The 26,239-nt window shown below is 44.0% G+C and overlaps 2 protein-coding genes across 4 annotated transcripts; one reads left to right on the top strand and one right to left on the bottom strand.

Annotated features, from left to right (window-relative positions):
* Positions 1 to 72: 72 nt before the first annotated feature.
* Positions 73 to 3,446, bottom strand: Ddx1 (ATP-dependent RNA helicase Ddx1). The gene is made up of 12 exons (XM_072008872.1): positions 3,291 to 3,446; positions 3,121 to 3,172; positions 2,855 to 3,051; positions 2,586 to 2,785; positions 2,038 to 2,505; positions 1,789 to 1,958; positions 1,560 to 1,722; positions 1,292 to 1,478; positions 920 to 1,213; positions 632 to 849; positions 441 to 561; positions 73 to 379 (listed from the first exon to the last, which is right to left on the bottom strand). The coding sequence occupies exons 1-12, from the start codon at positions 3,304 to 3,306 to the stop codon at positions 264 to 266; spliced, it is 2,202 nt and encodes a 733-aa protein (XP_071864973.1). The 5' UTR covers positions 3,307 to 3,446; the 3' UTR covers positions 73 to 263.
* Positions 3,447 to 3,708: 262 nt separating this feature from the next.
* On the top strand, positions 3,709 to 26,239 carry Chm (lysine acetyltransferase chameau). Of its 3 annotated transcripts, none has more exons than XM_072008859.1 (13): positions 3,709 to 3,906; positions 4,006 to 4,477; positions 4,559 to 4,804; positions 4,899 to 5,162; positions 5,243 to 5,422; positions 6,173 to 6,461; positions 6,546 to 6,840; positions 6,911 to 7,155; positions 7,243 to 7,429; positions 19,029 to 19,122; positions 23,732 to 23,878; positions 24,045 to 24,151; positions 24,722 to 26,239. In XM_072008859.1, exons 1-13 carry the CDS (start codon positions 3,889 to 3,891, stop codon positions 24,842 to 24,844), a joined length of 2,667 nt encoding a protein of 888 aa, XP_071864960.1. In that variant the 5' UTR covers positions 3,709 to 3,888; the 3' UTR covers positions 24,845 to 26,239. The 3 variants fall into 3 exon arrangements, with proteins under 3 accessions (XP_071864960.1, XP_071864959.1, XP_071864958.1); XM_072008858.1 differs by having other exon boundaries at positions 6,104 to 6,461; XM_072008857.1 differs by having other exon boundaries at positions 6,092 to 6,461.

The following is a 26,239-nucleotide window of genomic DNA, read 5'->3' as shown; positions in this document are numbered from 1 at the left end:
ATGTCTTTTTTAGAAGTGATATATCAAGAATACTTTGTTAATAGTTAATTATGAAGTAAATGTCGAGACACATTGTTACGAGAACTAAGATGTTATATTACTTGTAACAAATTTATATATTACATTTAGAAGTACACTACGTTTATAAATATTAAGAGACTATTCAAACACTAGTATAGCATATTGAAATATAATATTCAAAGGTAAAGAAACTTAGTAAACGTAGATTCTCATATGATTACGTATTAGTAATTAAAAGTATTTTAACTCGTTTTTACCATATGCCTCTTCAAATATAAAAGTTGTGTTTTTGATTCCAAAGAAGATAATTCGTTCACGTAGGGCGCCATTTGCTGTACATGATTTTGGTAATTTGAACCTAAAAAATTATAAATATTCGATATAATTCACATTACAACACGAACACAAAATTTACATACCCATGGCTGCTTTCTTTTCTCCGTATACAACTTTTCCGTCGAAATCATTTAATGGAACCTTTATATCTGCATCGACTTGTTGAATTGTGACATTTAAATGATCCTCAATTTCTGCCAAGTACTGAAAAAATGACGTTAGTAATATCGAATGTCAAAAAAAGCTAAGTATGTCACGTTATATCAAATCTTACGTTCGGTTCGTTGTACCAAATGCAACAACCACCCTTATCAGTAAGATTAGTATTGTAACAGTTTCTTCCACGAGAAGGACACCATTCGCCGTGATACCATACTTTTTCAGGAACTTTACTAACTAATGAAATTGCTAAACCCATTCGTTCAGCTCTACCGACTCTACCTATGCGATGTACGTAGTTGGATTTCTCGTCAGGTAGAGTCATATTAATCACTAGAAAAAAATTATATAAGCAAATCATAATTACAAACGAATTTGTTAAATGTTAGTGAAGATTACGTACTAAAAGGTAATCCTGAAATATCTAAACCTCTAGCTGCGACATCGGTACAAATCAAGAACTTTACTTCCTGCCTTTTGAACTTCTCTAAATTAGATTTGCGTTCCGCAGGCTTTCTATCACCGTGGAGACATACGCATGAAAATTGGTTTCCACCAGATTGTTTCAAATATCGTTCCAAGTTATCACAGTCTAATTTAGTTCTACAGAAAATTATAGCTCTGTCCATGTTGTGTTCTTTAATGGCACGAATACAGTATTCACCTTTTAGTATTTTCACAGCCTCTGAGAGTGTTTCTATGAAAAACATTTAATCACATAATTAACGATAGAGGTATTACAAAATTATAAGAGTTTATTTAACTTGAAACATACCAGGATTGTTATTTCCAGGTCTTATGTTATCCCTGCTATGAATACCGTCAGTTTCTATATGTTTCCTTAAGTTATGCCAAGATTTATCTTTCTGCGGATCGATTATTACAACAACATGGTGTACTGTTTCGGGAACTGCATCTTCACCTTTCAAGTCTACCCACGTTGGAAAGTGCATCAAACGTTCCTATGTAAAGTAAATTTATTTCTTATATATATTTTTTACAAAATATTGCATAAAAATACCAATGGCATTATAAATACCTACCGCCATTTTTTTAACTTCAAATGCATGCAGTGTGGCAGAACAAACGATCATTTGTAATCTTTTCCCATCTGATGTAATTTTTGGTATCTGTCTGTGCAAACGATCGATTAATTCCGTGTAGCCTTGTTTCAATAAACCATCGGCTTCATCCAAAATGAAGAACCTAAAAGAACTATACTATAACAACCATTATCTTGATAAATTTAGCATAAAACGCATTGCAAAGTACCTGCAATGTGTTAAGGACAAGTAGCCACCTTGTATTAAATCTTCTAAACGGCCTGGTGTTCCAACTACTATATCCACACCAGAATTTAATGTAGCAATTTGTTCTTTTACGCTAACTCCTCCAATAACTAACAATTCTCTAATGACTGGATCTTTCAAATGTTTTTTAAACTATATAGAGATATCATTTTATGTATTAAATATTTTAAGCAAAAAAGTATTTTGAGATTAATCATTACTGATATCTTACTTTTTGAATTTGATTATATGTTTGTTCAGCAAGTTCTCTCGAAGGTTCCATGATTATAGCTTGAGGGGCATTGCATTTAGGCTTGCCATTTTCCCTATGAGTTTGGCTACTGTTTATAGGATTTTCATTTATAACTTCCTTAGGAGCTGAAGCAACAGCTATATAATCATTTGGAGGAGGATGCTTAAATGGCTGTGCTCCAAAATTGAATGACATTTCTGCATTTTTCAATACTACAGCTGGGTAAAAAGTCTGTGATCTTTGTTGAGCATTCAGAGTAAATGCTGGACCCAGATCCACACCATTCAATGTGAAGCTAATTTCACCCTTTGATAAATTCAGAAGACACCCAACAACATCATGCATTCCAAAAGCCTTTCCATAATTTTCAAATTGTTTTGCATTTGATTTTTTGCCAGTACCACCATATCCAAAACCAAATTTATCTGTTCCTAAATCCAGCGAAGCCTATATCATAAATGCAGTAATATTTATAACTTTTTGACATCATCATTTTTGAAAAGTTAACAAAAATTCATGAGAATTACTTGAGATGTAGACCAGCCTACACGACATAATCCTTCATCAGTTACTATAGCTTCGAAGAAGTATTTGTCTTTTCCTTGAATTCCTTTGTTTGCTCTACAACCATGCCATTCTTTCTGTTCACGACTCTGGCATCGTAAACCATCCGGAGTCACAGCTAATGCTCTACCTCTATCAAATAAACTTAACAACCAATGTGAAGCTGTAAATAATTATAACAACATTAAATGAAAGAATGAACATGTTATAATGAATATGAAAAAAAATGTACAATGTTGTTGATGTCCACTATTGCTCGAGGTCCTGCCCGTTTTACCAGACTCTAGATCCTTAAAAGTTTCCCAGACAATTTGCAAAACTGGTAGACAAAAGGCACCAGTTTTTCCACTGCCAGTTTCTGCAGCCATTAACACATCTCCACCACCCAAAATTAATGGAACAGCCTCAGCTTGAACATCAGTTGGCAATCTGTGGAAAGGTATTTGATGGTATTTAATATTTCTTTTCATATGCATGATATAATTTTATTTTACTTACGTCCACTCCATTTCGTCAACTGCTTTCGCGATTTCGGGTAAAACACCCATTTCTAAAATAAAATGTTGTTCATATATAAAACATTTTGACAATTTCATAAGCAACATCTATAATTATGATATTTCTTATATAATTACAAAGCCAAAAATGTGCCTAATAGGCATATTTACCTTCGAATGCAGTCATTGTTATAATTTCAGTTTATGTCTTTTTTGGATTAAATTTAAAAACGCAAAATCAAAGAACATACACCGGTACTCTTCTACGTCATGAAGAGATGCGTTTGGATTTTGGAATATTCGATGAAAGTGTCATCTATACTCCATGGGTAAATCACGAACTATATAAAATATGGCAAGGAACATACATCTTACGATTTAACAAATTACTCATTTTTTTCATTTTCTTAAAATTTAAGAAATAATTTGAGATATTTAAACCTTAACATTCAATAAAAGTTATTTCTGCAATGACTTGCAAATCAGCTAAAATATTATATACAAAGAGAAAGAGAAGGACAAAATAGTTCTATCATTTTCAAACTAGCCCTAAGATCATATTACTTCTGCGCAGAACTGTGATATATGGTATGGTTAGTATGTTGTGAGTTTGTTGTGTGTGAGCCAAAATATAAAACAGAAGGTTTGTTGCTTTAATCAGATTTATTGTAAATAATTCTTCCGTACATGTCTGGAAGGAGTACAGATATTATTGCAGAAATGATGTTAAATACCGTTTGTTGCTTATTTAATAGATAGCACTATAGAAATGACTTCAAAATGGAAGGTATATACATCTTGTACAGGTTATACAATCACTTTGATTTCATAGTTTATATTACATATAAATCTGAATTAATGTATATGTTATTATTATTAATGATAGGCCACTAGTTCAGAATCCACCTCAACAACAAGTTCTGGTTCTTCATCCAGTAGTTCTTCAAGTTCAGGCAGTGAATCTAGTTCATCGGATTCAGAAAATTCTAGCAGTTCTGCTAATAGTCAAAAAGCATCTGATACAGAAAGGACAAAGAAGAAAACAACACTTCCTCCTAATAGGCATGGCAAATCCAAAACTGACACAGTTACTGCTCCATCTATAGAAAATAAAAACAAAGAAAGGGTACCGCCAAAGAATAGACCTGTAGTCTATTCTTCGGAATCAGAAGAATCGCCAAGCAAAGTAAAAACAACAACAGCAAAGAGAAAACCGCCAGCTAAACCAAAAGCAACTGCTACAGTAGCACCTGTTGTTAAACAACAGAGACCACCTGCTAAATCAATAGCTACTACAAGTCAACAAAAAAATGTACTAAATTCTAAATCAGTTGCTAACAAGCCAAGCAAGCCTTGTAGTAAGAATATATATATTTAAAATCATTTATTTAAAGCAACTTTAGTTTCATTCAATAATTAATAATATACTTTTCCGACAGCCTCTACAAGTACTAATGGGAAAGTTCCTGATAAATCCACAAAAACAATTTCAGAGCCTGTACAAAAGAAATTGAAAAAGAAAAGCATATTCAGCCCTGAAAATAGTAGTGAAAGTGACAGTGGTATTCCAACAAAAGCTAATTCAGCTAAGACTATAAATAGTTCTGCAAAATATCCAAAAAATCAGCAATCTAAATCAAAACCAAATGACGCAAAACAGAAAACAGTTGCTCCAAATAGACCTAGTACGTAAATGTGACATCATTTCATAACATATACAATCATTATATATAATTATATATATACAATAATTTCCAATTAATTATTTTATTGTGTTAGGTTTATTAACCAAGGCTGCACAATCACAGAAGTCAGATAGCTCCGCAAGTTCAAAGAGTTGTTCTGCAGGATCAGGTTCTTCAGGCTCGACAGATAGCAGCACTGACTCTGAATCGTCAGAAAGCGTTGCAAGCCCACAACCACAAGTGAAGAAAAAAGATACTCAGCCAAGTACAACAGTAGGTGCTGCTACAAATGTTCCACTAAAGCGGCCTTCAGCAACAGTTGCTCCTGTAAAACCACAAAAGTGTACGAAACGACAAGGTAACTAACAGTTGATATTATTAACTGTGGTCATTTTTTATAAATAAACAGAACGTGTTTTTTATTTTGCTTCTTTATAGGTACAATAAAGAGCGAAGATGAAGCCGACGCATCAGCTAGTGAAAAAGAGATGGATGAACATGGTGAACCGGGTGCGACGAAAGCAACAAGTAAAGGCAAACGGAAGCTCCAGACTCGGAAAGGTAGCAAGTTTCTTCATCTTCAAACAAAAGCGGCCAGCGACTCAGAATCTGATACAGGTACGAATATATTTTGTATATATATTTTATATAATTAGCTATTGAATGCGATATTTCATTACTAAGCTTATATTTCCTTCCTATCTCTTTATGTGTTATGTTTACGTTTAAAGAATTGATATCTTTTAAATACTATCTAACATGTTTTATTCGTTACAAGTATAATTAGTTGCATATCCTGAGTATGTATTAGTTTTGGTTTGTTTTTTCCTGTATCGATTTGTACTGGACAACGTTGCTTTGGAAATTATATTAATTAACCGTTTTCGTATTTTCTCTCTTCACAAGTTTAGTTCTTCCTACCGATCTTTTATAGCAACCTTATTGCGAACTTCAATATGTATAGATAGATTGTTACTGTAGTACCACCGTTCTCTCGTAGTAAATATTTCTAGATACATTTTGATTAGCTAATTGGATAAAGTCAGAATTCTTAGCATGAGTATCTTGAAAAGAGGCGGGTAGAGAATTTTCTGCAGGCGGTGGATTTAGGACTCTATGCTGCCTCCTTAACACAAAAATGCAGTATTTGCGGTTCTGGATGGATGGATTGGACATATATGTGGCTCGTAGGAATCTTCTGGTCGATGGGACAAACATTTCGTATACAAAAAAGCATGTCCAAGGTGTCCTAAGATGCAGATACAGTCTTTTTGCTTACGGCGGCAGTATGGTTCTCAGGTACGGAAACGGTAGCGTGTAAACGTATCCTGCAAATTCCCCTGATCCGGTGTGATTTATCGAGAGTAGCTGAGAGCAAGAGGAGTACCAGCAAATCACCTGTGAAACGTGCCGGCCCTAGCACCGCTGCCAGACACTCGTCCGGGTCCAACAGAATATCACAGAATAGTAGTACGTCGAACGCTATTAGCGGAAGATCTGGACAAGGCAATTATGGTCGTACACGCGTAAATAAGGAGAGAGAATGTCCTCTAGCGCCAACATGCGATTCTCGGGGTCATCTTTCCGGAAAGCTCGACTCGCATTTCACTTTAGAAGCATGTCCTCTGTACCATAACACTACGCCACAAACTTGTGTGTAAGTGAGATTTAATTGGGATATAGTAAACATGCTCTACCGGTGCATTAGAAAGTAAGCAGTCTTTTTCTGTTTTCTTTGCAGAGAATTTTATAAAGATAGAAAGAAAAGAGAAGAAGAGAGGAAAAAGGCTGTAGCATGTTTGGCGAAAAAGTCTCCGAAAGGTTTACACCAAACAACAGAACAGCGCAATTATCAGCTAAAAGTGCGGGAAATGAGAAACAAGTGGAAGGGAAACAGTGGCGATGGAAACGAAAGCGATAGCAGTTGCGAACTTCAAGGAAACGAAAAAGATCGTCAACCACGTTTAACGAATTTAACACCAGAATACGATTTAAAATTGTTTATGGAAGCGCAAGCAATCGCTAGTGAAAAAATTGTAAGTTGGGAAGTACTACTTTCTATTTTACTTTCTACTCATATGAATTATACAATGTTTTTTCTTATAGGAGAAGGAATTAAAAGAATTAGATTATGATGGCGAAGGCAGAAATGGTGGTGGCACGCGAGTCATCGAGATGGGAAAATGGGAGATGGAGGTATGGTACCAAAGTCCATATCCGGAGGAGTTTAGTCGCGCTCCAAAACTTTATTTATGTGAATACTGCTTGCGATACGCAAAAAGTCGTCAAGTTCTAAGGAGGCACCGAGAGAAATGTTTATGGAGACATCCGCCCGGTCATGAAGTGTATAGGTCAGTAAATAAGTATAACTAATGCAGGCGTTTATATATTTTCTCTTGTCTCCTTTTTATATATTCTGTGTTTCATTCTGTACACAGAAAGGATAAGATAGGTGTGTGGGAGGTTGACGGGAAACGCTATAAGCAGTACTGCCAAAATCTCTGTTTGCTGGCAAAATTTTTCTTGGACCACAAGACTCTGTACTACGACGTCGAACCTTTCCTCTTTTACGTGATGACTATTGGCGATTCTGAAGGTTGTCACACCGTCGGTTACTTCAGCAAGGTGAGTTTTTTACTTCATGTGATTAAATAAAAAAAAAGCGATATAAAAGAAAAGTACTCTTGACCATAATATACATTTTTTAATGCTAACATTTACGGTAAACAACCAACCAAATAATATCTTTCGACGTGGATTTTAATTAACATTTGCGCAATACGCGTTAAATTATAAAGTAAGTTGTAGGAGAACGAATGATGCAAGCGTCTTCTTGTTGTGAAACTCTGGACAAATATTTTCATAAATCATTTATCAGGTTAAGATATTATTTTCCAATACGAATTGTGCAAACGACGGGTTACTAAATTCAAACGAGAGACGTTGCGATGTAGCAAAAGCGAAGAATGCCAATGAACCATGCATTTGTTGATTGTATTCGATGCTGTTAAAAAATAAAATCAAGCGAGGTATAAAAGAAAAGTTCTCGGGGCGTTTCTTATTAGCACGGATCTCGTAGCGACAAGTTACCAACGGCGATATTAATGCCGAGCACGTGCTTGTACGTGCGCGACTGTGCATGAACGATGGTGTCTGTTGTTTTTACTTGTGTCTGTTAGCACTTGCGTAAACGGTGCCCACGTTTACGTGGTAGGCGTCTCTATCGTACGACCATCATGGTTGATATTAAAATCGTTTAGCCTATTACAATGTGACGTTTTATCTCGCCTTTGTACTCTTCTTTTGATCAGTGATACACCAAAATATGACGTACCTCGACCTTTTCTTTTCTATCCATTACTACGTCTCGTCGCAGGCATTAAAACTATTCAGGGAAAGGGAACTTTTGATACATTTTAAAGTAGACGTCATTCATTAAAGAGACATAACTTAAGAATCGCAACTCCAAAGCGAATAAGATATCCGCGATGATCGTAAAAATTGATATTCAAGAGGAGAAGATTACTTTTGTTTTTATTTTGTGGTTTACTAGGCCCGTAATGGCATTCACGTAGCCTGTAGGGATTATACGAACGAGGGTGTGTATTGCGAATAGGGTGTCTCGTATCCGTGACCCCTCTTTACCCGAGCACTCCTGGTCTGGTTGGCCAGGATGTCGGTGGGAGAGCGCCGTGCGCTACGCACGCCTATTTACTGCGGAACAGCATCGCCGGAGTCGAAATCTTTACCGACGTTCAATGACCTCTGACCCTGGCAAGACGCGCCAATCTACACCTTCCCACTCCTTTTCACTAAGGGAGGAAGGGTGACGAAAATTTCCTCCAGCCCCACGCAAACGTTTACGCCTGTCTCTTTCGTTCTTCTTGTCTCTGCAAAATTCTCATCCTTCTATCAGATAATACCCCGATCTTTTTTTGGTACTTGGCGTATTTTCCACGTCGACATTTGTTCCCCTGTCTTCTTAGAAAATTTCGAACGAGCTTTATTTTCCTTCGCTAAACACGTTCTTCCTACGTAACTCGATATTGTTCCTGAAATACTTGCAGCGCATTCATCTCTTCAGCCAGGTTCTCGAAATTCCAGGGACACTGAACGTTCATCGTCCCTCGAATCATTGCTCTCTAGCTAGCTGCGACAATCTCGCGAAAATCGGATAATTCTATAATTTCGATATCGATCGTTCCGCTTGAATTACAACAAAAGAGCCGAAAACATGTTCTTACAGGACAACAGATTGCGTTACACACCTTACAAAAAGGCGTACTCCGTGGCTCTCCGCTTCCTGCATCCGTAACAGCGGTGGCGGCGGCGACGCCGGCACAGCAGCAGTAGCAGTAACGTGGAGTCAAAATCTTTATAGACGTTCAATGACCCCGACCCTGGCCAGACGGTCGTAGGGTGATGGTGGTGGTGGTGGTGGTGGTGGTGGTGGTGGTGGTGATGGTAGTGGTGGTGGCGGCGACGTACTGAGAGAGGGATGACGGGGGTGGGTGGCTCTGGCGTACGTACGCTATGCGCTTACGACGTGCAGTACCAGGTGGATGGTTTAGACGAGTGGGGGATGCCGAGGGCGGTGGTGGTAGCTGCTGCAAGGGGGATGATGGTTGCAGAGGACGATGGAGAAGGGATGGTAGGGCAGCAAGGGGAGAGAGGGCGTCGCCTGGCATCGGGTCGTCAACCTTTCTGCGGCACTGCGACGTCGGGGTCGTTATTATTTCCTCCTCCTCTTCCACCACCTCCTCCTCCTCGTCCGACACTTCCTACTCCCGTTGCTGCTACCTCTCTCTTACGTCTTTCTATGCTCTCACCGCGTCGTCCTTCTCTCTGCACCAGCGCCATTTCTTCTTTCCTTCTCTTGTTTCTCATCTTATTTCTTCATGGTACCTGAAACCTCCAAAATTTTCAACTTCTTTTCCAAGTTTTCTCTTGCATCATCTCCATTCCACGACATTTTTGCTATCACGAACTTCGCCGTTGCCCATCTGTTAAATCTCTTTGTTATCTACTCGCTCAATGTCTCGTCGTTTCCGTATTAACGAAAATTTTCAAATTCGCCAACTGCGATATTTACCTGGACAAATTGAATTTTACTTGCCCTCCTGGCTCTCCCTTTCAAACAATCGTTTCGCGACCGCTCGGTCGAGACAGATGACTCGAATTGTCTTTCGAACGATTCGTGGAGATGGAGGAAAGGGGAGTCTCGTTCGCGGAATCTATTGATCGAACGAACTGTCCGGTAGTACGCTAGGATATTTCTTCTTCGTATCTTGCGGTTCTCCCCTTGGTCGACCTCGAATAATCCGGACATTGGCCTTGAGACTGGAGGCCATTGACCCGGGCTAGACAGCCGTTGACCTTGAGTAATCCGTACATTGACCCGGCGCAGCGAACTAACTCGGGGAAATCTAGACGTTGACCTTGGGCGATGCTAGCTGCGACCTTGAATGATTCGCCCCACGTTTCGTCGAACGAGCTGCGTGGCAATGTGCATACGGTGAACACGTTGAGAGGCGAGAAATCCGGTGGAAGTTTTCGCGCGAAAGCGAGGGGGGCAAAACGAGCGAGCGAGCGGCGTTGCACCTACTGAATTTATAAATTTCGTTATTAACCACGCCGTCCACGCCTCCCTTTGGTACATTAACGCGCCACTCGGTGTGCTCATCCTGCGTGTGACGTAGAATTTTTATCAATTCCGAAGCAGCCGAGCAGAAATTAAAAGGGGGTCGATTCGAGGCGTGAACATTTACAGCTTCCGGCCGTGATTACTGAAACATGAAAAGAAGCTTCTCCGGCGAATTTCGAGAAACCCCTGCCTCTTTCTCGTTCATCGCTCTGCGTCTCAACCTTCTCTCAACCCCTGGCTTCTTTTCGTATCACCTTGAGGACCTACTCGCCCTCGAAGGTTAAAGGAAAATATTGAGAAAGAGAAAGCGATAAAGAAAGAAGCGAGCTTCGAAACGGTTAAATATCGCGATAGGAGCGTAACGTCGTACGTATTACGTAGGAAAAGGGCCATATCTAGCGTTCGTACGCAGATTCGGTGTAAGCGAGAGCTCATTGAATTAAACGTGTCTGTAACGGACGTAATACGTTTATGACGCTTATAATTGTTGTTTACGACACGGACAATAATGACGTTCGTAATCGTAATGCAATACAGTTTATATATTCGCGAGGTCCGTATTCCTTTAGATCCCCGAAAAAGGAGAAACGCGTGTCACGTGAAATCCAGACGGAACCGGTTTTCGGGGCCATCGGGTCCAAGATACGCACAACGGGGCCCTGTCCTGCTCCTGAAATCCTTGTATATACCTTCCACTGTCCGAGGATCCAGCAGGCTGTTCTAGTAAAACGAGATTTTCGATAACCTTCGTGCTCGATTCCACCGATCATCCTCCACGTATCGAATTATAAACGATGCGTGTAATCGAGAGGATTCCTTCGTTATACTTGAATATACATACTTGAACGCGTTCTCCGTACTACGATTTTCTAGCAGAAAAATCCCCAAGAGATGTACACTGTCCGATCCTTTCGTTTCCACAATCGAAAATCGTTTGCAATCTTTCGGAGGAACAAAGTAAAAATTAACCTACCGAGTACGAAACTGAAAAAAGTTTAAGACGACAGGAACTCGATACTTTTCGAAAAGCAAGCTCCTCCAATTAATACGTCAATGAAGACGTATCTACTTTCAATATCCCCGGCCAGACATCGTCTCAGAGCAAGAAGATTCGAGTCTCGGTGGCAAAGAAAGAATATACGCAAGCTGAGCGTATGCGGCGTGTTCCGAGCAAACGAGACGCTGGCATATCCTCTTACGTAGGTATTCCAGACAGGATCCCGCGTGAACGAAGAAAAAAAAGAACGACGAGGAACACGACACGCATGTCGAACACCGGCACCTACACACGACAATACACTCATCCTTTCCTGCTGCCATGATACGGATGAAAGAGTGTCTCTCGATGGGGACAGCGGAGAGTGTCTTAAAAGCGAGAATAAATCTGTGAGACGCGACATGGTGTATTCTAATCACGTTACTCTATCGAATTCGACAAATAGACACGGAGAATGTCCGATCGAAATGCTGCCGTTAGTGGTGTAAGTAAAGAACGATGATAATTCCTGCCTTTTGTAAGAAAAGTTCTGAAAGCTTTACGAAGTTACGGTAGTAAAACACAGTGGAAAAGGCGTTGAGAATCGGTAGACGGTGTATCCGCGAAGTCGCGACGATCCACGGCTACTCAGGACTCGTTTGCCTAACTTCCGGTGGTGCGCCAGTTAGCCCGTCACGAACCGTTCCACTGTATATGTCCTGAATAATGCATACAGAAATGGAGCGAGTGGGTACTTTCTAGAAACGAACGAGCGAATGAGAGAGGAAGGAGAGAGGCAGAAGAAACGAATAGAAAAGAGGTAAAAGGGAATACGCGGCGCAGAGAAAAGGATTAAGAGGGAGGTACCCATCTCTGAGCTTGCAAAAAGAGAGACAGATTTGCAGGTCGAAGAACGACGTTGGGCCGATGCTTGCAACGCAATAAATAGACAGGATCTGACAGCATTTATATCTCTGAAAGAGCAGAGGATTCGGCAAAAGCGTGTGCACAAATACGAATGAAAGCGAAGAGAGAACGCGGAGGATCGTGAAACGAGAGGAGCAAAAAAGGAAAGAAAAAATTTATATGAATCGTTGGGGAGGAAGAAAGAAGAAAGTCATGGAGGAATTTAAACGGATGAGGATGTTATTCTGAAAATTGTTGCGTTTTGTCTCCTTCTAAGTGGTTCTTTCGTTTCGACAATAAGACAACCGTACATGGGATGGGTGTATGTCGAATACGCGACTGTACAGTGGTTTTAAGAAGTACGTTTGTGATGAGACCATGTCGACTAGAATCAGAACGATTTTTATCGTATCAACCGTTAACGCGGCGGGGAAATTTAGCGAGGCGAACGCTTCTACCCTTTCGAGGAACGAGGATGAGGGCTGGTTGTACATAATATGTAAATAGTTGGAGCCCGAGGCGTTTATACCCGAACGATGTATAAAGAAGGAAAGGATCAGACAGAGCGGTAACTGAAGAGGCGGGGAACGCAAGAGTGGAGGATGGAGGCTAAATATAAACGCCGGAGGATCTCTTTGAATGGCGGAAAAATTTGATTTTGCAGATAAATGTATTTGTTATGGAGCCGCTGGAAGAGAATTATAAAACGCGTCGCCTATGAGGTATAAAAACGGACGGGTAAACGCGAGGAAGGAAGAGACGACTGGACAACATATAGAAAAGATAAACGATCCGAAGGACGAAAGTAGAAAGCCGCGAAAGGACAAGTCGACGAGGAAAAGAAAGGACGAACGAAGGGACAGAGGCGAAGATAAAGGAGACAAAGAGAAAAGCAGCTGGAAAGAAGGTAGTCAAAGAATCGGTCAATTTTCCTTAAAAATATCCTGCAGGCGTGGTGCGAGGCGGAAAATGGATTGAGAGAGTGGAAGGGGAGAGGTGGTGGCGCGCGAAAGGGACTGCAGGAAAGCAGAAAAGGAAAGGGATGACGTAGGGTAACATAGGGAGTACGAGGACGAGTAGTAGTAGAGGTCGTCGATACGATACGCGGCAGCCTCTTGGAGAAGAGGTTGGGGTAGGCTCGCCCAACCCTCCACCTCCATCCACCTCGGTCGGACTTCCCCTCGACCTCTCCTCTTTCCTCCCTGCAAAACCTCACCCCGACCGGGGTCGATCGATGCCAGACAGTCCTGTTCACACGACCAAATCCCGCCGAATACACATCGTCCCCAGAAGTTGGGGTAGGGTAGAGCTCTAGCTCTAGTCCTCCTCTTTCTTCCTTCTCATTCTCCTTCTCCTCTTTCATCTCCTACATCTCCTTACGTTCGCTATGTCGTCGCTACGAATTTTGCTTGCGCTTCTCCTTCATGCTGTTCCTCTTTACCCTCCGCCCCTTTAATTCTCTTTTCGCGCGTACTCGACCACGATGTCATTATCCACGTCGTGTCTCATGATAGAGAGCCGCAAGTGTGTCGTCGTGGTTTCCAGTTTCCTGTACCATCTTTTGCACGTCACCTTTTCTGTTTCTTTCTATCATTTGGTTACGAACGTATTCAAAAAAAAACCCACGTGGCTAGGCTTCCTACTGATGTTTCCCGAGCCGAGTACGTCCGAGCGCACGGTACCCGTGTCGCGACATCAAACGCGACATCGTCGTCGCCCTATGCCGATTCCACCAGGTCCGACAGGTTCTTCGGATGTTACTGCTAGTTTTCCTTTTAGACCTTGACCTTTGTTCTCGGCCAACCGTCCTCGACGATCGCATCTCTACGCAGTTTCGTTTTACATCGCTGCAAAAATACTCGCGGGCGAACGAACAGAGAATTGAGTTATACACACACACTGCTCGATCTCGCGTTTTTCAACGGCGTCCGAGATTAGCGAGCACTAATCTAATGACAAAAATACATTTCTCGAGGGGGAAGCCCATATTCCGGTCGTGTCTAACTACGTCTCTGACGTCCACATCGTCCCTGTAGCATCCGTTTGCGCATGGGTGGAATTAAACAACGTATACGTCTACAGCGTTCCACTCGTCCACGGAATTAATAGACATCGCCGCGGCATTGATCAGATATCGACACAAGAGCTTTCCTTTTCTCAATACCGTAGGATCGTATAAAAGCTCATTGTTCCAGCCGTAGAAATGGCCACTTCGAAATTCTTTACCATTCCAGGCAGAGCAGCGCTGCGTCTTCGTTTTATGATCAACGAGCCATCACGAACAGCTACGTCGAAGAAACTTCCAATCTATAGTCTTCGATACAGTTATGTTCGCATTGACATTGTACCAAAGAGTGGTCGTATGAACACGGAAAACAAGAAATGTTTCGATACTCTTGACCGTGTCAACAAACTCCACTCTAGTTACTAGAGTCCGAGGAAAGTTTCAACTTTTCCTTGGATGTACAAAGGACTTTCGGCTGTACGTTGAATGAAGGTCCGTTGGATTAATTTACCGTTGAACGGTATATGTATACGCAGGAAATGTACAAGGGGTCCCGAGCGAACAAGCGAACGGACGAACGCGCTTTGGGTTCGGGCCAAAAGGAAAGCGGTGTTCGCTCGAAAGGAGCGAGGGGAGCGAAGGGACGGAGATAATTAATAAGTCCGCAAAATTTTTCGCACAGGGGACGATGGACAAGCGGAAACCTATCGGAGAGTCGTGACAATTTCTCTTTGGATTTAGAGGGACGATGGTGTACCTGGGTTAAACCATAGAGCCGTTAAACCCTCTGCTTTTTCGAATACGTACCTTCCATTGATATTGAATTTACAATGTCCCAAGGGACAGCCCTCATCAGATACGTTCGACCGAGAACTCTCTAGCTTCTGGATCGATGGTCCATCTTTTTATTCCTTTTTTTACTTTATTTTTGTCCATAACTGGCTATAAATCCCAGTTGTCATCGGTACAATCGCGAACGAACAAAGATGCGTTTGGACGTTAAAGAAATTTCTCCTAGCAGCTAGTTCGTGAACATTTTCGTAGATTGCCTTGTAGCGAATATTTTCTGCCCCATTAGAAGCAAACTCGTACGTGAAAGCGGTCAATTTCTCGCGTTCCGATCTCGCCGAGTACACGGAACTTCGCGTACACCCCGTATGTCGAGAGGAACGCTTTGTTCGGTATAAAGAAAGTGGAGGAGGAAACTCGGTGCATCTAAATATAGAAGTGACCGTCGCGAAGAACTGTATAACCTTTAAGCAACGTTCACACCATATGCCGACCATGTACCATCGAGAAATTCATCAAGCAATCGAAAACAGAGTAACTTGGCTGCTAAACGATCAATAAGAAAATTAGCCTTGCTTTTATCCCTGTTACGCTAACCTCTAGTAACCTCATTATCGTATCTAATCGATAAACTCTCTTTGAATTCCAATGTCGTGATACGAAATTGCCGCAAGTGCGAACAGCTCTCTGTCGCGACAAGTCCGCCGGGAGAAAGGAAAAGAGAGGATTATTAGCTAGATCTCGTTACCCCGCCACGTAGACGTTCGTTCACCTACGCGTATATATCACTTGCGCAGCAATGTCCCGCCTATGCGACGTGTTTATAAGCGGTCGGGGATCGAGGTGAGACAGAACGAACAGCCGGTCGATCGGTTGCGTTCCGATGCCTCTGTCGTTGCGCGTTCTTACTTCATGACGCGACGATACGCAGAAAAGAGTACGGACCGGTCGAAAGCCTTTTACGATCGACGTTAGACAACTGCTTTCTACGACCGCGGTCGCGATCGATAACGACCGCTGTAGAGATCGTTGGATAGGAATCTACGACGCGACGCGTTCCTTATCATCGACCGCGAGTCGAGTCGCGTCGTTTTGATCGTGAGACTCGCGATCGTCCGGTGAACAACCAAAGGAGAATTCCAGGAGGAAAAAAAAGCGGAAGAAATAGCGCGAAGATTCGATCGAGAATCGTCGCTGCGAGGCGTAATCGCAATGCGATACGGAAAAATTTATAGCGTTCGACCCGTCCTCTCGTTCGACGTCTGTAATTTATGGAAGTAATCGCACGCTTTTGGCTGCCATGATTATGCACCGACGAGCGCGTTCGTCTGTAGGGCATCGGATATTTCCAATACGAAAGTAACTTTTTGTTGGTTATTTCGACCTAGAGGCATTCGTATCGAAGAATGGAAGGACGATTGGTTGTCCGGATGGTCAGAGTCACCGGTGGCGATTAATACGCGCCACCTTGCCGCGTTTCGTGGATGAAAAGAGACAGGAGGAGACCGAGTATCGATTCTCCGGTCCGCTATATCTATAAAAGAAGCTGTACCGAATTCATCTTGGCGTAGACTCGAATCGAGCGTCGTGCTTTTGGAATGTCAGGCTCGAAAAGAGGCTCGCGATCCAAGCGTCTGACTCATGGAGTCGAACGTTAATCGATCGACCGCGATTTTCCTCTCCTTAAGCAGAAAGACTCGAAGAGACACGGCTAGTTTCGCGACGACGTGACTCGAGCCGGCGTGGCCGATCGATTTCGTCGAATCGTTTCGTCGTCGGCAGTAGCCTTCTCTCCGGGGGACGAGCAGACAGAAACGAAAAAAGAGGAAAAAAGGAGGAAAAGCGATGTGTAAGGGGCTTTCTTGCGTGGAACTCGTACAGTGGGGACTCGGAGACGTCCCTGAGTGGAGCAGAGACTACTGGCCCAAGGACGTCGCGGGCCCCAGATTCTACTCTTCTCCTCTCCTTCTCACCAGCTCGCGTTCGTCTCTCCTTTTTCTCTGTGTCCCTCTCCAATGCTCTCAGATGCCACGAACACGTTTCTCCGGATCTCTTCGTCTTTCTAAAAATTTATCCGAGTCGCATATCGCGACTCTGGCGTATTTCGTCTTTAGCTTTTAGCAATTGGTCCGCCAGATCGACTGACTAGTCTATCGAGATGGCTGTCTACGACACACTCGTATATAGGGCCCACACCTTTCTTCTCTTTTCTGCGCTTTCACCCCTCCCTCTACCAGAATCTCTTTCTACCCTGTATATGGCTCTCCTTTCTCATCCTACGACCAACACAGACACACAACCAGGTACTGTACATAGACGTGCCTGTACAAGCATGGGCGAGTCTTCTCGAGTTGTGTCCTTCGAACCGTTGCTGCCCCACTCGGCAGTTAGCAACAGCACGGCTGCCACAGCCGGAAATACCGGGTGTTCGAGTCGTACTGGGCCCACTGCTGCCAGACAAAATGGGACCAAGGGGCGTGCAATGATTAACGACGGCGGACTCTATGCGCTATGCTCCCAAAAGTATCAACCATGGAACCGTGAAACGCGACGAACTTTCCTTCGAGCCAACTACGCGATCTTCGAAGATAGCCCAATTTCCATTGGAAATCTTTGTCCGTAGTTGGTGATAAACGAAGCTTATCGTAAAAACGCGGTCGATAATTCAGCTTCCGAGATTAAGCGAAACGGCCTGTTTTTTGGCACGACGAATTAAAGGAGATCTTCCTTTCTTCTGTATTGCGATAGACTGTTGTTACCTAGCCGAACTGGTATCCCACGATACGATTGTCGCCTCCATTGGTTATCTTTTTCATACACGTATGTGCCGATCTTTCTTTTCCTATATTCCTTTTTTACTTTTCGTCGAACGCGTGCCACCTCTTCGCATGCACCTCGGTATATACCAAACCGAGTTGCTCAGTGGGAAACGTTTCGAGAGCTAAAAGATCGATGACAATCGAAATAATCGAAATTCGTGCATAGAACCTTGGTCACGTGTCACCAGACCACGTTTTCCTTACTCCGAGTTCATCGTGGACACTCCTATGAATTTGGTATAGATGTAATTTCACGCGAAATTTATCTAATCTGCCGTTGGCAGCGATACACGTAGAATGCATACTATCCGTAGGTGTACGCCCACTCTGGTGTCACGGTAAAAATACGTTCTCGAAAAATGGACGTGCTCATTCGCAAGGCAACCGAGGTCTATATTTAAAACGAGATATTTCCATCATCCCGTTTTCACCCGTTTCTCTGATCGACCATTCCTTGCGAAAAGCCAAATTCGACCGGACAGAGACGGAGAAAAGGACCGTTTAATAAAACACATTACGATTTCCTCGAACGAGGCGTCGCGTCGTCCAAAATATCGTTAACCCATTGTGTTTTTCGCATGACGAAGGTCGCGACGCGACGCATTTTCGTCGCGTTAACGTCATAATAGCCGCCGATTGTGTCTACTGCACACGCAGTCGCCTGGGCGGAGCGTGTCGTGCGTGCTAACGACCGTGCTAGCAGAGAAAATATTATTTCGCTTTTCCACGTAAACACGCCTGTCTTTCGACCTTTGAAATGCAGCCCCGATAGTCAGAGTGGCTTCATTCCGTACGTCATCGGGATAATGAAGAAAAAATCGTTTCTTTCGGTCTTTGACATCTCTCCGCGATGCCGCCTCGTTTTTCATTCTCCTCGCGTTGTCAAATAAATGATTTGGGAGTGGTCCAAGTACGATGTATGACTAACGATAAAATAATCGAATCCAATTTCCAAACAGAGTAATACGTATAACGAATATCAAAATAACAAATAATTTATTAGTAATTTCGGACACGTACATATGTATACCAAAGAGATTGCCAGTAAGAACGGATACATAAGATTTTCATTCGTTATGTTCCAGGAAAAGAATTCTTTTCTCAACTACAACGTGTCCTGCATTCTGACGCTACCGCCTTATCAACGCCAGGGATACGGCCGACTGCTGATCGACTTCAGTGAGTATACTCGTACGAGTTTTTACAGCGTTCAGACCGCTCAACCTTGGCGAGTCCAAGGAGACAGAGTATGACGACATCCTTCCGAATGAAATCGAAAGGATAGCCGAATTAGGAACCGGAGTTTATAGGAACGCCTCCGCGGTTTCCGTGGCATGATTTCTCTTCGACTCTTGCGGTCTCTGAGATTGAAAGGCCTCGTCCGGCACGCGCTACCGAAATACCTCGATGCCCGACGAACGACGGTCTCCATGGTTTCCTGTCGTTAAAGAACCGCAGTCATCCAAAGGTGGCGCCTAAGTCCAAATCGCCATAAGCTTTAAAGAGCGACTCCTCATGAAATGCGTCGTTCGTCGTTCAGTTATCGTAAATGGATAGATAACGTGTATGACCGTCTTGTTTTGTTTCATCTGTACGTAACGACTGTATGATCAGAGGCGACGGTATCGATACATGCGACACGAAGGTTCCTCAAAGACGCAAGAAGGAGAAGAGAAACTAAGACGCGCGAACGCGATCGATTCGCGTGTCTCGGTTGTTCGCCGCGTTTAAATTCAGCGATCCGGATATAAAGAACGGAAAGGTCCGTTTGTCCGTATTGTCCCCTATTTACGCGTCTGGGAACCTCGCAAGAGAGAAAGAGAGGCTGACGTGAAAAGGAGGAAAAAAGGAAAGAGAAGAAAAGAGAACAAGAAAGAAAGGAGGGGAAAAAAGTACAACGGCGGTGAGTTACGAGCATCTCCGTTGGCGTAAAGTCGCTCGACTCGAAAACCCTCTTCCGGCGTCCGCGGCGGGCCGGCGTGTACACCGCGAAGCGTAGCGTTGATAATTAAACGTGGGCTTTTTGCCGTGACGTCATTTTCATTGATGCCGACGAGTCGGGGCAGGAGTATGGGTCGCGCTCGTAGGGGTAGCACGTCAGACTCTGGGAGAAGGGAGGACGGGGCTAGAGAGCGAGAGAAGGAGAGAAAGAGAAAGAGGTGGCTGGGCTTGTGGGTCGACGTACTATGCGTCGGACGAGAGTCGTTGGAATCGTAGTTGGGGGTTTTAGCCCTGCAGCTTTTCCACAGGGGATGCCGCGCGTCGCGGCGCAAGAGACGTTACTTGGACTTTCTCTCTCTCTCTGGTGGTGGCAGTGGTGATGGTGGTGTGTCGATGCTGCCGGTACTAGAAGTGGCGGCGCGATGGTAGTGGTGGTAAAATGGTAGCACGGTGGTGGGAAGGATCTCGCGGTGGTAGTGGTGACGGATAATGGAGAGCGTAGGTTGGAGTGGAATGGTTAGCGGAAAGTGCGACGCCCGGCGTCTCGCCGCATCGATCGACCCCCACAAACCCTGTACAGTTGGCCGCTGCCGCGCTCTACCTGCTGTTGGCTTATACACACGAGCACCGCCGTACCGGCGCGCGTACACGCACACAGTCGCGAACGGGATTCGTCTGGCGCGCGCGGGGTGTGTCTGATGCATCTTGTTCCATGGAGAAATTTCTAGCAAAAATTCGATAGAGACGGTTTCCCTGGAAATTCGCTAGCTACCTGCTGAAACGCGCTGTGTTCTTGTCCTTTAGCTATCTCTTGTTCTCTCGTATTACGGCGTTGGATCGGAGTTACAGGCGGACCACGTGCTTGCATAACTCGTGGCTGCAACCTCCGCATCGAAGGAGACGTATGCTACGCATGAATCGCGATACCCGTTCGTCGATACAACGCTCAAACCAGGTTCGATCAAACAATACCGATAACTGACACTTTAGCAAATGCTAACGAATTGTCCGGTCAGACACACCCTCGGCATCCTTCTCGGACTTGAGAAAAGAGGAGAAAGAGAAAAGGAGGCAAGCAGCGAGATAGCACGGGCCGGCCCTACAATGATTTCCACCTGGTTCGATTGGAAACGGCATAGGGCTCGCGATCGTATGACCTCCGATGACCTCGCCCCACGGGAACCTCGTAGGGCGGAGGATTGGCAGGGCTACCGACGCCCTTTTCCTCCTCGTAGGGCAGCCAACACGCAGTAGAGAGGTATGAGAGTCCACGAAGCTTTCCCCTACCGAGCTGCTGTCACGCCGATCCATCCACCCTCCCCTGCTGTTGCTACCACTGCTAGTGCCGCTTCCTCTTCGACCCTCGCCTCCTCGTTATTCTCTCGTCCTTCCAGTCAGCTTTGCCTTTCTTCTTGCTCGATTTTCTACCACCACCTATACCACCGCCAGCATCCAGCGTTCCGCGCCGATCCCAAAACTCTGCAAACTGAACGAACGCGTAATGAATGCGCCGCTACCTTCCTGGAGCTATCCCTGTGCCACCGAGAAACAGAGAACGCACTGTAGTAGTAAAATCGGGACGCGAAGAACGAGGAAGAGAGAGACAGAAGCGCGCGGTTCCAGAGAATTGAGGAGGAGGTGGAAAAGAATCGGGAGAGGGTGGCGGTGACTGCGGAGATAGAGGGTAGACCGTCCGTCCTATCTTTGTCCATGGAAGGTAGCGCGCGGGGTCCAGCAGCCTGGAGGAGGAGGAGAAGGATGGTCGTTGAACCCCTCAGCCTCCAGGACATCCTGGAATAATCCCGGCACAGGACCGGTCCTCGTGAGCTGCTCGGATACTCTGTAAAAATCGCCTCGCCTCCCTTTTGCCGTACTGCTCTCCTGACACCTGGCAGTATGTTCTCTTTCTCTCCAACCCTTTCTTACTCTTCCGAACCTTTGCTACGCCGCTTTTTCTCCTTCTTTTTCTTTCGCCTTTAATCGCGAGACACTGTTATCGCGTTGACCTCGATTATTCGGATAATGAGAATTCCGCGGTTATTTCGGGAACGTTGCTGAGCTCGTTGGAGATGTTTCCGCGAGGATTTTGCCTGACCACTGCTGGTCATTGAACTTTACGGTTTCCGCATGTTCTGGAAACCGACATCGACGTGTCTGAGAAGCGGAAGAGCCATCGTTATCTCGAACGTAAAAGAGAACTATAGTCGATCGGAGTTTGCCCATTCCGTGCATAAAAGCATCGAAACTTTCTCGTTCGACGTCGTGCTCGTACTCCGATCGACTTTTATTTTTGGAAAAATACCAACAAAAGTTCCAAATCTGTGTCGTACCTATATTTCCTGGCATTTAACGTACATTGTGCTGCGAACGATTCGAGGACATAGCTCCTTTCGAAACGCGTTTTCGCGTGCACATGCACGTTCGTTACAGAAGTTCTCTCTACTAGACTGCATTGAAATAGCCGCTTGAATATTCTCGGATCAATGGTTTCGCGTGTCTTTTTAGGAATAACGGCATACCGATGCGAAATCAATACAGGCCGCGCGTGTCTGCTTCTTACGAAATATAACGGATGACCCATAAACGAAGAAATCTCTTTAGTCCCGTACCGCCGATGCAATTTATTTAATTAGTTAATTAGTTCACGCGTGAGGAATGAGAAACCTTAAACGTCGGCTCGTGTCGCGATTCGTTCAGCCGTCTTGTCTTTCTCGTGCGCCGAAAGTACCATCGACGGACATGGTCTAATTGCAATAGCTAAGAGAAGGAAGAACAGCGCGAGATTTCACGAATATTCGAAATCGATTCGAGAATCCTCTCTTCCGACTGTTCTTTCTGACGATTTTTCGCGGATAGGTACCTACACCGTCGTAAGATACATCGGACACAAACGAGGCGTGACGAACATTCAACCAGACTCCTGAAGCAGCCGGACATCGCCAGTGCCGTATACTTCGACAAGTTCCCAGAGTCTTCTCCATTTAGAAACGCTAGGAATTTTAATCGCCGCACTTATTATCGCGTCAATCGTTGTTTTCTTCTCTCGTCCTTACAAACTAGTTTTATAAATAGATTCGTGACATTTACTATGAATTAGCCTCAATGGAAATAGCATATCCTAGACCAAGTTGAAATGTTTTTCGATACGGCCCTGGCGCCGCGGCATTTCATCCTTCGTCGGTCACTGACACCAGAAATGGCTTATAGTGGTGGCGTCGATTCAGGATGGAGACGTATATTATGTGTGTGCACGTGAACGCGCGCATGGTCTCTGTACCTATGCGGCTTCGATGGCCACCGGTATCTCGTGCAATTGGAATTTCATAGTCTGTCTAGTGGTCCGTGCACAAGGGCGTAATGTAGTGCGCAAGTAACGAGAGAATATTACGGAGGAAATGATAACAAGTTTCTAGAAGTTGTTACTTCATTCTTCGTACAAATTCGGGAAAATTCTACGATAAACTTTGGAGAATATCGATTAACGATCGAATCGGAGGGTTCGTAATAGAAGAGAAAGACACTTTCTAATCGATTTTTATCCTTTTCAAAATGAGAAAGGAGATGCTTTTAACGAGGACTACATAAATTTTTATTCCGCAATAAGCAAAAACATGAATAGTTCTGTATAATATTCGTTACACATAGACCCTGAAATGCACGTAGCTCTTTAAAAAGTCAGAAAATTTGACGTAGGTCGTTTTTGTTAAAACATTCGAGATCGATCACCGCGTTTCACCAGCCGTTTATTGACCTCTTTCCCCTCGCGATATCTCATCGATCACGCACGAACAAATTTCTGCCAAACAAACCGAACAAAAACGAAACGTTATGTCCATGTTTTGCGCAGGTTACTTATTGACCAGGGTGGAGAAAAAGATTGGCTCGCCCGAAAAACCCCTGTCGGATCTGGGCTTGATCTCGTATCGTAGCTACTGGAAGGACGTTTTGCTGCAGTACCTCTGCAATTTCGGGGGCAAGGAACTCTCTGTTAAAGGTAACACAATACCGGCCGCGGAGCACACGCCTTGCACGCTTTTCACTAATTTTACAAGACGCGTTATTTTAAGAGCGCCGATACAGAGAAGGAGATCGTGCGTTGTCCGAGACATTCGAATCTCTGGACACTATCCATTCGTCCCGTTTTGCATATTGTTTTTCAGATATCAGCAAGGAGATGGCCATTGACTCATACGACATCGTCAGTACCCTGCAGGCTCTCGGTATGATGAAGTACTGGAAGGGAAAGCATATCATTCTGAAGAAACAGGTAAGCCATTCATTGTTATTCTAATATGCCCCGAGGCTCCTAATCGTGCAAGGATAGTTTGTCTTACGTCTCCCCATTTCACCCAAATCAGCTCCAGTGTGTCATCGAATCTCATGATTCGTAGAGGCCAGCTCTTAAAGCAGATATTCGTTACGAAATCACTAACGTGGCTTCGTTGTTCCAAACTTATACGATCGTAAATTACGTTAAACAGTTTCCGCGGGGGGAATCAACCTCGCAGAACTCGCCACGCAACGGAGAAACGGTATTGCGCATGGTTCCGCAACGGTCCTTCCTTTTCTTCGCGTTCGATTTCTCTCACCCTTCATGGTCGAGGTAAAATACTAATAGACTTCGAAATCAAAGTACCAATGGTCAAAGAGCGATATCGCAATTGAAGTGGCGGTCGATAGTCAAAGGGTCAAAAGTGTATACCGTTTCTCCGTACGATTGGTCGAGGTGTTCCGCTAAAAAGGAACGATTTCCAAGAGAGCAAGTCGAGTCGTCGTGTCACAGGAAACGAATAGAAAAGCGACGCGAACCGATGGAGAACCGTTGAAATAATTTCAGGACGTGATCGACGACTATAAGGAGAGGGTGAAGAGACGAGGACCCGTCTACAAAGAGATCGATCCGGAGTGTCTGAAATGGAACCCCTTCCAGCCTCCCAAGACGCCCTCCGCCTCGAACTAAGCTTGCAGCAGGAGCCGGGAATGACGCCGACGCCGACGACGGCCTTCCCCTTCTCCGTCTCTTTCCGCTTCTCTCACACGCTGGTTCATCGGTGTCGACCAAGGGCGGTGGTCGATCTCTTTCTTCTCTCGATCGTCTCCTTCGTTTTTCCCTCTTCCCTACTCATTGGCAATCTTTGTCCTCCTTTTTCCCTTTCTCGACCGTTCTCGTTGCCTTTCGCGAGACTCGACCAAATCATAAGCCACGTCGCGTGGATTTTATGTTCACGACCGTACGCTAAAACCCGTGAAAATCCTTCGAGAAATTCTTTCTCGGGCGCAGCCTTCGAACACCTCCGCGGGACACCGAGGTCAACGAGTGAACAGTATTTTCGCGGCGACATTCGATTATCTGAACATCGAGCTTCTCGACCCGTTCAACTTGCCGATCGTGTTGCGATTATTTATTCGGTAACGACACAGTAGGAGAGATAGAATCACCGCCCATCGACGAAATCGAGTTTTCGTAATTAAGAACCAACGAGAATGCAATTGTTAACGTTGTTCATCGATTTTTCACGAGCAATAATTCACGGTTCGATTATCACCGTTCGTACAACGTGCAACCAAAGCGTCACACACGGTAAAGCATGTTTCCACGATTTTTGGTAGAATGCGGTGGAAATACACCGCGGCGTGCTTATAGCCGGTTCAGGTGAGAGAGATTTATTATTGATCGTGCTAGCGAACTGTGTGCGTGGCGAGCTGCAAAACAACGAGTTTCGAGCGTAGTGTGAGAGAGGTCCGACGTCCTCGGTCGGGCCTGATAGTCTACGTGAAAATAAATCCGAAAACTATCAGTCAAGGTTGCACAAAATCGATATAAACGATGCGTTCCTACGATCGTGATATGCCGACCGACGACGATCGTTTGAAAGCCTTTCTTTTTCTTTCGAATGCCACGATTCTACGGACGATCGCTGATTCTACGAACGTTTATAGACTGTTCACGCAATAGCGAATGTAACATGTAAAGAAATACTGTAAGAGGATAGGTGTTGAATATCGAACTGGATGAATGTTACTCACATACGCGCATACACACATACAATTAATGAAATGAGAATTCTTTGTTCGTACTTTTAATTCGTTTTATTCGTTCTAAAGAATTCGATACAAGTATTCGAGTTGAGAGACACTGCGCGCTTATCGCTACAACGGAAGAACGTTTGTGTCACGCATGAATTTTTCCTGCGGATACTGTAAAATTTGTTGCGACGATCTTCCAATTATCGATGGCTCCCTTCGTTGACCAAGAGCCGGCTACTAGCAATCTGTAAATTAAACGTGTTTCATAATCATGTATGTTATAAGATGTACAATATTATTTATAAAAATACAATTTTTATCAATCGAA

This window comes from Bombus fervidus, chromosome 8 (genome assembly GCF_041682495.2).
Source record: "Bombus fervidus isolate BK054 chromosome 8, iyBomFerv1, whole genome shotgun sequence".
Lineage (NCBI taxonomy): Eukaryota > Metazoa > Arthropoda > Insecta > Hymenoptera > Apidae > Bombus > Bombus fervidus.
This window is presented reverse-complemented; position numbering and strand designations above follow the sequence as displayed.